Source organism: Penicillium chermesinum (assembly GCF_028974085.1).
Source record: "Penicillium chermesinum strain IBT 19713 chromosome Unknown utg000002l:1.0-5270490.0:1.0-5274688.0, whole genome shotgun sequence".
Taxonomy (NCBI): domain Eukaryota; kingdom Fungi; phylum Ascomycota; class Eurotiomycetes; order Eurotiales; family Aspergillaceae; genus Penicillium; species Penicillium chermesinum.
In genome coordinates this window covers 2,996,436-3,008,752 of record NW_026695312.1, presented here as the reverse complement: position 1 = coordinate 3,008,752, position 12,317 = coordinate 2,996,436, and the positions used below count along the sequence as shown (strand labels likewise).

The window sequence follows — 12,317 nt, the reverse complement described above, 5'->3', positions numbered from 1 at the left end:
TTTTGGCTCTGTCTATGATTTGCCCTTCATGCCCTTTTTGCGGTTCTCTCTCTGTCTCTGCTCCTTCGCGGCATCGCGCCGCCTCTTCTTCCAGGCCCGGTTGTTGTCGCCGCGGTTTTCCCAGAACCATTTGGCAAACTCCGTTTCATCCTTCTCAGCAGAAAGGCTCTTTCCTCTGCTTTTTGAGACCGGGGTATCGATTGAATCGTCATCATCTTCAATATCCGCGTCTTCGTTCCATGAGAAGTGACGACCAGCCATGGAGGTGTCAGGAGTTGGGGCAGCACTTCGTAAGCCTCGAGCCTGAAGGTCTCTCTTCGCGAAAGGTGTGAAGGGAGTCTGTGGCTCAGCCACCTGAGGCTCTTCCTCTGATTCTATATCATCATTGTTTCCGAAAAAGCTGAATCCAGCGGCGTCAGCGGCAGCAGGCTGCTCCTTGAGAGTGTCCGATGTTGGGCGTTTGAACAAAGCTTCTAATGGGGTGGACTTCCTTGGGTGAGCCATCCTCTGCATTACTTTTGTGACCACTGGATGGGTCGGAAGCATCAGGGGAAGGTTTGGGAGAATCCAGTGAGCGTTTCGTTTCCGTCGACATCGTTTCTTCACTGGGGATCTCACCCGAAGAGCCAGAGTCATCAGAGGAGCTGCCGTCTTCGCTCTCACTGTCTGAGGTTTCATCAGATGAGCCACTGGAAGAAGTCCAGTCCTCCGAATCACTCGATGACTGAGGATTTTCTGGCTCGCCCTTGAGGGCCGATGTTTTAGTCGATCGTTTTTCTTTTGCGCCAGGAACCTGACCAGGTATGTAGTCCTTCTTCCGCGACTTTGCACTGGCCGTCTCTTTCACGTTTCCTTTGTCATCCACCCAGCCTTTTCCTTCTTCGAAAGCAGTCGTTAATGGTGCAACATCGCCGGAGGCGCGGAGAAAACTAGGGTGGGTGACCGTTTGCGAAAATTCGTGAACAACCGACTCGGCGGTCTTTTTCTTGTTCTTCTTAGACTTCTTCTCATCTTCAGTCCTATTGGAAGTTCGATTTGGGGGAATCTTGGTGTGGAAAAGACATTCGGCTTTTTCAGAATACTTTGACTTGGGCTGCGGCTTTTCTTTGTTGTCCTCCTTGTTCTTCCTCTTCTCGGACTTCCGACGGTCTTTCTTCCCGTTGGCAGGCTCAGTCCAGCCGCGCTTCACCTTACGGCCCGAGGGTAATTCGAAGCCATCGAGGACACCGTCCTCAGATCTTCGTCTCTTCGACTTCTTCTTTTCTACCGGAGCATCCTGGTCTGCTACCTCCTCCAAATGTCGCTTGGAAGGACGAGCGGTCTCAATTTTGAATTTCTTGCCCTTCAAAATCGATCCATTGAGCTTCTTCTTGATTTTATCAGCGTCCATGGATGGCAAGGTGATGTATCCGTAGCTATTCTCGGGGAATGTGGGAATCTCGTGAAAGGAGACGTCGGTGGCAGCGGATCGGAGGGAGGGCGGTATTACAGAGGGAAAGAGATCAGGAGTCAGAGGAGAAATGTGAAGGCGAGTAGTTTCCGTCATTGCATGCTGCTAGCTCCTCAAAATTGAAGAAACGAGCGCCCGGGCGGATTGCTTCACTATTTTTTTTTCCCTTCTGTTTTCTCCACAGACGGCAGAATTGAACAGACCGCCTCCCTCATGCGTCAGACCCACCTCGACATGGGACCATCGCTCCGTGTGCCCACAATGTGCCCTGGACTAGCACTGCTTGGGCAAGGAATATGCAGCTCGGCCGATGCAGGGTGTCGCCGAGCAGATCGATATCCCGTGTGGAGAACTCAGCCGTTACCGTTGGCACAAGACAGCATCTACAAGTAAGGAATAGATGGCTTGGTGGTACAAATCGAGATCCAGAATCTTTTTCCGGTACTCCAAAGTCTAGTAGATATGGTGAACTATTAGCTGTCAAGGCCCAACTTGGCCGGACCCCGGGGGCTCAACCTCGGCTGAGGTAATCCAATGACGCCGGTCGTGTGCCACTAAACCTTGGAATAAGGCCGTAGTCATGAGATGGGTCCGTGGAGCCCGTGAGTTAACCTCTCATTTCCCTCAGGAATAAACGGCCGGATGCAAGGAAGAGAAGTAAGCTCAGGGCGGAAACCCATATGCAAAACTATAGAACTTCCAGAACATCATTACACCTTCCGCCACATCCGCTTTTGTCGTCTTACGTACCCGATTAGTTCATCCTCCTACTCACCGATCCCGAACTTCCCCAGTTACTCCGCCTCCCCGCTCCATCTTCCATTCACTCTCGGTATCTGTCACTGTGCCCAGATGCATTTCCTCTAGCTCCGAAAGTCTCGCCCTATTTGACCTATTCTCTTCCTACACCTTCTTTTTTTTGTGTGTGTCCCCCGCCTCCCGAGGGGGCTATCGTTTCGCCTCTCGGAGTTCTCCCGCGTCTAATCCCTCGCCCCCGGCGTCTGATCCTCTCACCATGGGGAACTCTCAAACCAAAGAGTCGCGGACGCCCCCACGCCGTCGGAGCCAGCAGTGGTCTCCTGGACCATCTGAAGCCCCAGGCCGCTCCTTATACCAAAGCAGTCGGTCGGGCAGAAGTCGCCCAGATCTGTCTTTACTTGGTATCGGCAGCAGCCATCATGATCGGGACCGCGACGTGGCCTCACTCGAACAGCGGCGTGAGACGAAACAGGAACGTGAGGCCCGCCGACTGGAGAAAGAGCGTGCTGCCCGGGTAAAGGAACGGGAGCGCAGTATGAAGGAGGAACATGTCGACGGAGGATACTTAGTGACGCAAGGTGTATACGTGGGGACAGAAGACTTCAGCAAAGCAGTTGTGCGGCAGTTAATGGTAAAATTGCCCCCTATCCTAGCCGGTACCATGGGATCAGATATCTAACGTGACTCGTAGATTGAACGACGGCTGGCTCCCTTTTGGAGGGGATTGAATGATTTCTCGGAATCGTGGGCAGAGCATCAGCTAATGGCTGCAGCTCGGGGAATGCCCATACCGGAACCCGACGAGATCCCCCCTGAACTGGAGTATACACCTCCCAAAGCAACAGAAGTCAAGGAATCGGCTGGCGCTGCCAACATCCAACATCTTACCGTCCCCATTACTTCGCGCTCGCAGTCCCTCAATTCAGATGTATCGCAATCCTCAAACCCCCCTCAATCGTTACCGTCCGCTGCATCACCGATCGCGTCGGGCACATCGACGTCGCCACTCTTCCGTACGCGAGCAAAGACTTTGGCAGCCTTGACCTCTTCTTCAAAGTATAGTTCGCAAGCTGAAGTAACCCCGCGGGAGCTGCAATTACCAAATGACCCATATGTCAACGGTCAACCGATTGAAGTCTATCTATACAAGGATGCCTGCGAATGTCCTATCTGCTTCCTTTACTATCCCCCTTACTTGAATCGCACTCGATGCTGTGACCAGCCCATCTGTTCCGAATGCTTTGTACAAATCAAGCGCCCGGACCCTCATGTTCCAGAGCATGGGGAGTCAGATCCCAATGCAAATGGCACAGCCGAGGGGGAAGGCACTGAGCGAACTGATACTGGGGAATCGCAGCTCGTTTCAGAGCCTTCGGCATGTCCTTTTTGTGTTCAGCCTGAATTTGGAGTTACTTATGCTTCACCACCCTTCCGTCGTGGTCTGACGTACGCTACGGACCTAAGCGGTCGTCCGTCGCCCAACGTCACTTCCCCCGTCTCATCCTCCTCCTCCCTATCTTCCGCCAATATCCCTTCAATAGCTGGCCGCCGTCGGGCGACATCCTTATCTGCCAGCGACCCTGCGGTGGTCACGACTGATAAAGTTCGCCCAGACTGGGCTCAAAAGTTGGCGAATGCTCGGGCGCATGCGGCACGCCGGTCCGCCGCCGCTACTGCTCTGCACACTGCGGCATATTTGATGAACTCTTCCTCTGGAGAAAATTCGCGGCTTGGGCTTGGGCGCAGAGGATTGCGGCGGGCGACTCAGAGTGACGCCGGCCGGTCCGGCTCACCGGCCTTGAATGCCTTGGCATTTTTGACTGATCGACCGGATCGAACCCCCCCCACGGGCACCTGAGAATGACTCTACTGAGGAAAACCAGGGAGACATTGCGCCGCCGCGCGACAGCTCTCGACGGACCCGCATTGACGACCTCGAGGATATGATGATGATGGAGGCAATCCGCCTGAGCTTAGCCAGTGAAGAGGACCGGCAGAGGAGGGAAGAAAAAGAGGCCAGGAAAGACGCTAAAAAAAGAGAGAAGGAGGCTAAGAAAGCCGACAAGGCGGCACGTAAAACTGGATTGTATAGTAGCAATACCAGCAGCACTGCTTTGGCATCGCCCCCCGAGCTCTCGTCTGCCAAGGCAGCCAGTGCGACGCCTCCAATCGTCGAAGAAGCGTCGGCGCTGGGCAAAGGCAAAGGCGTTGATCGTGAATCAAGGTCAAGGCCCCCGGCTTCGGTCGAGAATGTCTCTTCCGCAGATTCTATTTTGATGGCTGCCGACCCGTCTACCCTGGCTGAGCCTTCCCGACCTTCGCAGTTGCGCCATGTTTCCAGCGCATCCTCCTCATTTTCATCGAACACAGGCAATACCCCAGATGATCATGTTTCTAACCCGACCGCCGAAGAAGGTAAAACCTCCACCGAGCCCATGTTCAACTTCCGCAGCCTGGCTGCTGTTATTGATGACGAAGACAAAGCTCACGAGCCGGAGCACGTTGAGAATACGGCTCAGCCCAATGTCGAGGGCTCATCTAGTGGCACTCCATCCATCAACCAGCCAGCAGCTGACACGGGCAAGCCCGAGCCTGCTCCTGTGGTGAGAGCTGCAGCAACGGTTGATGGTGTCTTGCCAAAGGAATTGGAAACTCGGTCTGTTGAGATTACAACCCCCGCAGCCGACTCTGAAACTACCTGATCAGAATCAGCTTCATTCATTTTTCGCTCTATTTTTTTCTCTTTCTTTCCGTTCATTAAAATTTCCTTTTGATCCCTGTATCTTCGGTGGGAGTGTATTTGTTGGAGCATGAGATTAGCCGGCGCAGGAGACATTTTTTTTTTGTTCTTTTCCCGTTTCAAATCAGAGCCATATGCTCGCTCTCATCTTTCCAATGGCTGGCTGTCTCCATTGCATCTGTCTCGTCTTATAGAAGTCCAAATCCAAACAATTTCATGAGCCTACTCACTAAAGAGCAAGGTCCCAGACATTCCGGAGGTTTTGTGATAAGATCCTAATCTGCATGCGGACATAATCTCTCAACATCCATTGGATGCAATGGACCATGCGGTGCGACAGGAATTGGTGGATCACTAGGACGAATGATTGGACGCCCGGGGGATAAGAATCAGGCCAACGGCCGCTAAAGAGTGGGGCGGCGCGTCCCCGTATTCTCGGGGGCTTTGGGATAACATTGAAAGCAAGATATTCCCAGCATGAGAGATTGGATTTGTGGACACGATCCAAACTCTGCAGTAGTACATTTTCGGAGGGAGATCCAAGTGGGAGGAGCAGCGAATTGGCTTGTTGAGCTGGCAATCCGTCCCATGCATGCATCCTCGCCACTTCGCAAAGTTTTCTAGTTCCTTCGGCCCACCGGCCCACCCATAGAGTTACTATGACAGTCCGTCTTAGATCTAATCTCTAGTAGCAATTACTTGACAGTTGTTGCAGTACGATTTCCAAAGGAAATCAAACTTAAAGTAGGAAAACAGATTGCCAAGTTCCACACTGGATGCGATGAAGAATTGACTCTGATTGTGATCCCAAGGGGACCTGGGCCGATTTTCCTGTTTGGGATCTAGCGCTGCCCAGATCCGCGGTTGGGTAATGGAATTACAGACTCTTATCACCCCTCCTTCTTCCTCTTCATTTCAACTTCTTCAGGAACGAAGCGGCTTGAGACTAGTCTACCCTCCCTGCTCCCCTCAGATCTGAGAGCCTCTCATAACACCGGCTAAAGATCACAGACTCGACCTTTGGGGACGGACAGTCGTAAGGTCTTAGATACTTCTGAGGAACGATGGTATTAACACGTCAGGAAAGATCTCCCGTTGCATTCGACAACAGTTTCCCCACGACTCAGCTATTCTTACTTGGTATGTTTCTCTCTCTGGCCTGCCGCGGACTCCGACTGGGCTAACCCCTCCTGACAGCAATATGTCGCGTGGCCGAGCCAATCGCCCTCACCTCTATCTTCCCTTACTCGTGGGTGATGGTCAAGGATTTCCACATGGCTAGTGGGGCAGATGCCTCCTTCTACGCTGGGATTTTGATTTCCGCTTTTTCGCTTGCCGAGGCTATCACCGGCATGTTCTGGGGAAGTCTCTCCGATCGCGTTGGTCGCAAACCCGTTCTGTTGTCCGGCTGTTTCGGTACCATGCTCTCTCTGATCATGGTAGGCGTGGCTCCTAATTTCTGGGTTGCGCTTCTAGGCCGTGCTCTCGGGGGCGCTCTGAACGGCAATATCGGCGTGATCCAAACCATGGTAGGAGAGCTAGTTAAAAGGCCCGAGCATGAGCGTAAGTTGTTGCACCCGGCTTGGCTGTGGTTTCCCTCTCTAACTGGCTGTGTTTAGCTCGCGCATATGCCGTGATGCCATTCGTATGGTCAATCGGCACTATCATCGGACCTGGTAAGTTTCCTGTCATTCTTGTATTCAGCACGATAGGCGTCAAAGGAACTGTACTGATGTAGCTCTAGCCATTGGTGGCCTCCTGGCAAGACCATCAGATAGTTTGCCTACTGTGTTTCCTCGAGATGGCCTATTCGGACGCTTCCCTTACTTGCTTCCCAACTTGGTTTGCTCCTTTCTCCTTCTCTTGAGTATCGTTGGGGGCTGGTTCTTCCTACATGAAACACATCCAGATATGCAATCTGGTGACCACCATCAGCGCTATCTGGATCATCCTACGGTAGAGCAGCCTCTCCTTGCCACGTCTGGAGCGACCGCCAATGCCGGCGTCGACCTCCGAGCCGAGTCTTACGGTACCTTTAATCAAGTGAATCTGTATGAAGAAGAGCGCTGGGACGTTCAGATGAACGGTGCTTATCCCGTCTGGAAGCAATCAGCGAAGCCCAAAGCCTTTACATGGCAAATTGTCATGCTCGTGATTGCTTTATCAATCTTTACATATCACTCTATGACTTACGATCATCTTCTGCCAATCTTTCTTCAAGACAAAAGCTCATTTTCCAGCCCCTCCTCTCCATTTGATATTCCTGGCGGTGTCGGTCTTTCTACTCGGACCGTGGGTGTTATCATGTCTACTGATGGTATCATTGCACTGGTTATACAGAGTCTTATCTTCCCTGCTCTTGCTCAATGGCTGGGTGTGTGGAAGCTATTTCTTATGGTGACCATACTTCATCCAGTCGCATACTTTATGGTCCCTTTCCTGGTGTTCCTCCCTCAGAACCTGGTCTACCTTGGGATCTACGCGTGCCTGATTGTCCGCAATATTCTCTCCATTATCGACTACCCAGTCCTCTTGATCCTCATCAAGCAAGCGAGTCCCTCTGACTCTGTGATGGGTAAAATAAATGGTCTTGCCGCTTCTGCAGGGGCTGCTGCCCGAAACGGTGGCGCCTCCTATTGCAGGCTTCCTGTACAGCTCTGGTGCTGATATGGGATGTACTGCTTTGGCTTGGTGGGGAAGTACACTGGTAGCTCTCATCGGGGCATTCCAGGTTTGTTTCATCCAGCGGGACAAATATTCATCGGCCACTGTGCAGTCTGCTATGCCCTGCCATTACTCCCCAATCCCTGAGCAACCGAAAGAAACAGTTCATATCGTCGTGACGGACGAAGCTGGAGCTTCCGCATCCGAGTGAAATTCATGCTACCTAGCCATCCTCTTCTGTTGCCCTAGCGTCTTCCATTTTTTGGTCCTCTCCTGGTGGTAGATCGGGTGTAAACACAGCGTTTGGTGTTTTGGTGTTCTTAGCGGGTTCTTGTTATGGCGTTAGGCGATTACACAGCGATACAAGAATTTATCGGCTTTCACCCTTTCTATATATTAATTGAAGAGTAAAAAGTCCGTCATTGAGGTCCATGTAGCATCTCTAAAAGCATGGCGTGTGTGTTGGAGTTCATAGATTTAGGCCGGAGGCGGCCATTCCAGATTGGGTTTAGCTCTGTTTACACAGCAACCACCAATTCAAAACATCCCACATCTTGCAGGCGCAATCTAAACTCCACACGGGAGGAAATCTTCATTATTTTAACTCTCCGGCTTTGTTTTTGCTTCTCCTTCCTCAAACAATGTCGAATCCTCTATCACCTCTTTCCTCCTCATTCCAGAATGCGCGGGCGCGATCCCCAAAGACCGCCTCGTCGCCATTTATCACCAAAATAGATGATCCAATGTCCTTCGAGAAGCCCGCGCCCTCGAGCCCGTTGAAGCAGGCCTGGAAAGATCTGCAATTTAGTCCCAGTGCGCCCAGTGTTGACGAGAACCACATTTCCCACGATCAGCACGATGTTGACGATATGCATCACGACAACATTTTCCAAGAGCCCGCCAGTTCACCCTTTCAATACGATGCGCGCGAAGACACTGTGGATTTCCAAAAGCTTCGTGAGCTTCAACAAGGCTTACCGGGCTCTCCACGTCGCTTGGAATATGATATAGCAGAAGAGCCCTTAAGCTCTCCCTTCAGAACCGAGACGAAGGACGACCCAGTGGATATCCCAAAACTGCGAGAAGTGCCACCTTTGTCCTCCCCGATCAAGAAATCGACCCCCGTCATCGATCCAGAGAGCTCGCCATTCCGACCAGAAGCAAAAGATGAGACAGTGGATTTCGAAAACTTACAGGACCTACAACACGAGTCCGTTGATTGTGACGAGGAATTGTTGGATCAGCCCAGCTCACCGGTTCAACCTCACCAAGGGGAGCAAGAACTTGAGCCCTTGAAGGGCCACGAATTCCAACGCCATTCGCTGGGTAGGGTCAAACGTTCACCTGTTTCCCACCGCAGCTCGATGGCCCGCGACGGGGATGTAGAATCAACACTTGATGTGCAAAAAGTTCGTACTGCGCGCTCTTCAGGCACGGATGAGCGACGATCGTCCATAAAATCTCGAAAACGTTCTTATGATCACTTCCCTGAAGATTATGATGACGACATGGAGGCGAATGAACGGTGCAAGAAAGGCACCCGTTCTGAAAGGCCCGTTATTCCCGTCGACGCTGAGGAGTCTAGTGTCATCCATAATCAAAGCTTGCTTTCCATGGCAAGTGCCTCACAAGATCCTTCCACCATTGCGAACAGTGCCATGGAAGACAGGCGCAATGAAGGCATGAGCACTGTTTTGCAGGATGATGAAGACATGCCACAACCCGACTTCGCTAATGAGGATGACCATGACCCGATGGATGATACTGGCCTCAGTAACTTTTCTGTCTTGCCTGATCTGACATCCTTTGCAAAGCTGCGTGCCGAGTCTCCCATGAAATCAATGCGTGGGAGTGTTGGGCCCGGTCCAGCCTCAGACCGTCACGGTTTCGAGCCGGCCACCCCTGGCACTGCGCGTCGATCATGGCGCGCTAGTACCCTGCTTGATACCGGTTCCAATGCTGGTACTCCGACGCCCAGACGGAGAGTCTCGCGAGACATTGGCAATCCAAACGAAACCCCAAACTTGCTTGACTTCACGGACCACTCTAGCTTCTTCCGCAATTCTGTTCAACAAGCTCGTATGTCAATGTCACAGCGACGATCACCGATGAGAAATATGCGTCAGTCTATGCGGTCCCCTTCGAAGCTGTCCCTCTTGGACTTCGACATTCCGCCTGCGCCCACCCCCGCTCAATTCCGACGGTCACACCGCGCGAATTAGAGTCTCTCAAGTCAGGTTTTATGTCTGAGATCTCATCACTCAAGGCGGCTCTCAGCGGGAAGGAAGCAGAGGTTGCCAGCTACAGGCAGGCCGTTGCCGATGCGGAGAGACGCGTCGGCGAGGCCTTGGAGGAGGCGCGCAACGAAGCTGCCCAGAAAGAAGCTCTGGAAATTGAACAGGCCGAGTGGGATCGTCGTGGAAAGGACATGGAAAGAGTTCTGCAGTCTGTCAGAGACGAGTTAGAAGAGGGGGAGCGTGAACGCGATCGTCTCACTCGCAGGCCGACGACGCCGAGAAGAGCAAAGAGCAATTGGAAGGCAAGGTCGTTGAGCTTGAAACCCAATTATCTGCCGCGCGCTCCTCGACGTCTGTAGAAGCCGGCAGTGCGATGAACGTTAAGCAAAATACTCCGTCGGCCGAAGAAACTGCGCGTGAGGTACAAGATGCCGTTGAAAAGGTCGCACGCGAATTACACACGCTCTACAAAAGCAAGCACGAAACGAAGGTTGCAGCTCTGAAGAAGAGCTACGAATCTCGCTGGGAGAAGCGTTTGCGCGAGGTGGAGAACAAGCTCACTGCTGCCCGCGAGGAGAATCGACGTCTCAAGGCGGACCAAAAGGCAGCAAACTCCGAGTCTATAGCTATGGCCAATGCCAGCATGATTGCACGAGAGAATGACGAGCATGAGGCTGAAAAGCGAGTTTTCGAAGCTCAGCTCAAGGGACTTCAGCAGGAAATGGCGACTATCAAGGAAGATGCTGAGCGGCTCCGCTCGGCGCTCAAGTCGGAGCGCGCTGAGAAAGGCGAACTGGTTGCTGCGGTGGACGAGTGGCTAGCCATGCAACAAGGCCAGCCTGCTCCTGCTCAGCCACCAGCGCAGCGCCAGCCGTCTGGCTCATCTGCTGGAACGCCTGATGATGAACATCAGTCCGCCAGTGAGGCAGTACCGGCAGAGCCCCTTCGTCGAAGCGTGAGCCGCTCTGGATCCAGCGGAATCCGACCTCCTGCTACGGCTGAGAAGAAGATCTCTCGGTTTGGAGGCCCTGGCGGTCACTCCCGAGGGAACAGTGGAGGCCGATCGGGCATCGCCATCCCCACGCCTGGTCGTGGTGGGATCATGAGTTCTATTGAAAGAATGGGCCGTGGTGGTGCGTAAAGATAGATCGGTATTGGCTGGGGCCATGATCGAGAGCGTCGCTTGTCTTTTCTTCGTCATATCATTCCGGATTATGGATCATTGGGTGTGTCTTTTACTTATTGCGTTTGGAGCCACGATTCCCCCTTTTTTTTGCAGGTCCGGTTCTACGTGTGAGTCACGAGGTTCTATGTTTCAATGCGTTATGATTTAGTCAGATTGAACTAGTCCTGAGTTCGACTCCTTCAATTAGCGTGTAGCGTGTAGCGAGGGTCGTGATTCTAGACCTTAAATGCAGAGAGCCGCCTAGTTGCGTGCGTCAGGAGAAATCACTTCTTGTGCTTCCTCTGCATTGTACTCTAGCACCGCCTTTGCTGGGGTTTTCGGGGCAAGCTTTCCTGTTCAGCTTGTTAGCTCCGAGCGCTCAGGACCACATCACCCGAAGGAACAAGTATATAGCAAACTCCATGACGATATTCATTATCTTGCCCCATACACACGTTTGAGGTAGTGTGCTAAACAGTTGGAAACTCATATAGTATTCTCTAATGCTCGGGCAGCGCCACATCGGCAATCTTTTGGTTAAGAATCACTCCGGCCGGGATACGATTTGGCAAGGATTGCTAGATACTGTAGTGACTCATTACCAGAGAGGTCATCTTGCGCCCACCCACCTCAGCTGTAGCTTGGAACTCTGATAGCGCCCATTCTGCTGCCATTAGAAATTGGGGGCATCTGATCTTCTGGACACAAAGTTAGCTAACCCATATTTCACTATGTTGATTATAAGCCGCTATTCTATCGACCTATCGACATTGAGGCGGTTCACAATCGGGCAGGATTATACGGATAAACCTGATCGCCTTGGCATGAAGCGTCATTTTGCCCAGAGAGTCCATTTGATGTGCATATATATAGTCAAATGAACGGGCTCAACACTTGTAGGATGTTGAAGTGCAATCAGTTTCGGGTTCCAGCTCATCCGGATACGTTGAAGCCTAGGTAAGGGTAGAAGACACCAAAAAGACGAAACGACGAGCAAGAGATGGAAGGGAAGCAAACCATGCTTGCCCAACTTAGTTCCTCGTTGACTCCTACGTGCGTACTTACCTCGACAGCTGTCCTACAGCCTCGATACCGGTCAAAATTTTATTTCCCCTGTTCTGTGATCACCCCAGAAGCGGGGGTTTTGTGAACATCCCTACTAGCGCTTATATGTGTATTGGAGCTGCCGCCCATCCAAAGCTGTCCAGCACCTTGTCCCAGGGCATCGAGAAGCAAGATAAAAGGCACGTCTCTCAAGAAGTCTTGATAATAATTTCATCCATCGGTATAGTAGACCGCCCT

General features: G+C 52.2%; 4 protein-coding genes across 4 annotated transcripts; 3 read left to right on the top strand and 1 right to left on the bottom strand.

The window, feature by feature from the left end:
* Positions 1 to 12: 12 nt before the first annotated feature.
* Positions 13 to 1,546, bottom strand: N7468_001971 (uncharacterized protein; the record flags this gene model as incomplete). The annotated part of the gene is given in 2 exon segments (XM_058471268.1): positions 13 to 515; positions 526 to 1,546. The coding sequence occupies 2 exon segments, from the start codon at positions 1,544 to 1,546 to the stop codon at positions 13 to 15; spliced, it is 1,524 nt and encodes a 507-aa protein (XP_058334409.1).
* Positions 1,547 to 2,465: 919 nt separating this feature from the next.
* sip5 (Sip5p) lies at positions 2,466 to 4,911 on the top strand (the record flags this gene model as incomplete). Its single annotated transcript, XM_058471267.1, has 3 exons — positions 2,466 to 2,840; positions 2,901 to 4,019; positions 4,093 to 4,911. The coding sequence occupies 3 exons, from the start codon at positions 2,466 to 2,468 to the stop codon at positions 4,909 to 4,911; spliced, it is 2,313 nt and encodes a 770-aa protein (XP_058334408.1).
* Positions 4,912 to 6,013: 1,102 nt separating this feature from the next.
* On the top strand, positions 6,014 to 7,824 carry N7468_001969 (MFS transporter; the record flags this gene model as incomplete). The annotated part of the gene is given in 5 exon segments (XM_058471266.1): positions 6,014 to 6,089; positions 6,147 to 6,512; positions 6,569 to 6,625; positions 6,694 to 7,572; positions 7,592 to 7,824. The coding sequence occupies 5 exon segments, from the start codon at positions 6,014 to 6,016 to the stop codon at positions 7,822 to 7,824; spliced, it is 1,611 nt and encodes a 536-aa protein (XP_058334407.1).
* A 430-nt stretch (positions 7,825 to 8,254) lies between these two features.
* N7468_001968 (uncharacterized protein) lies at positions 8,255 to 10,991 on the top strand (the record flags this gene model as incomplete). Its single annotated transcript, XM_058471265.1, is given in 3 exon segments — positions 8,255 to 9,692; positions 9,710 to 10,062; positions 10,116 to 10,991. 3 exon segments carry the CDS (start codon positions 8,255 to 8,257, stop codon positions 10,989 to 10,991), a joined length of 2,667 nt encoding a protein of 888 aa, XP_058334406.1.
* Between the last annotated feature and the right edge of the window lie 1,326 nt (positions 10,992 to 12,317).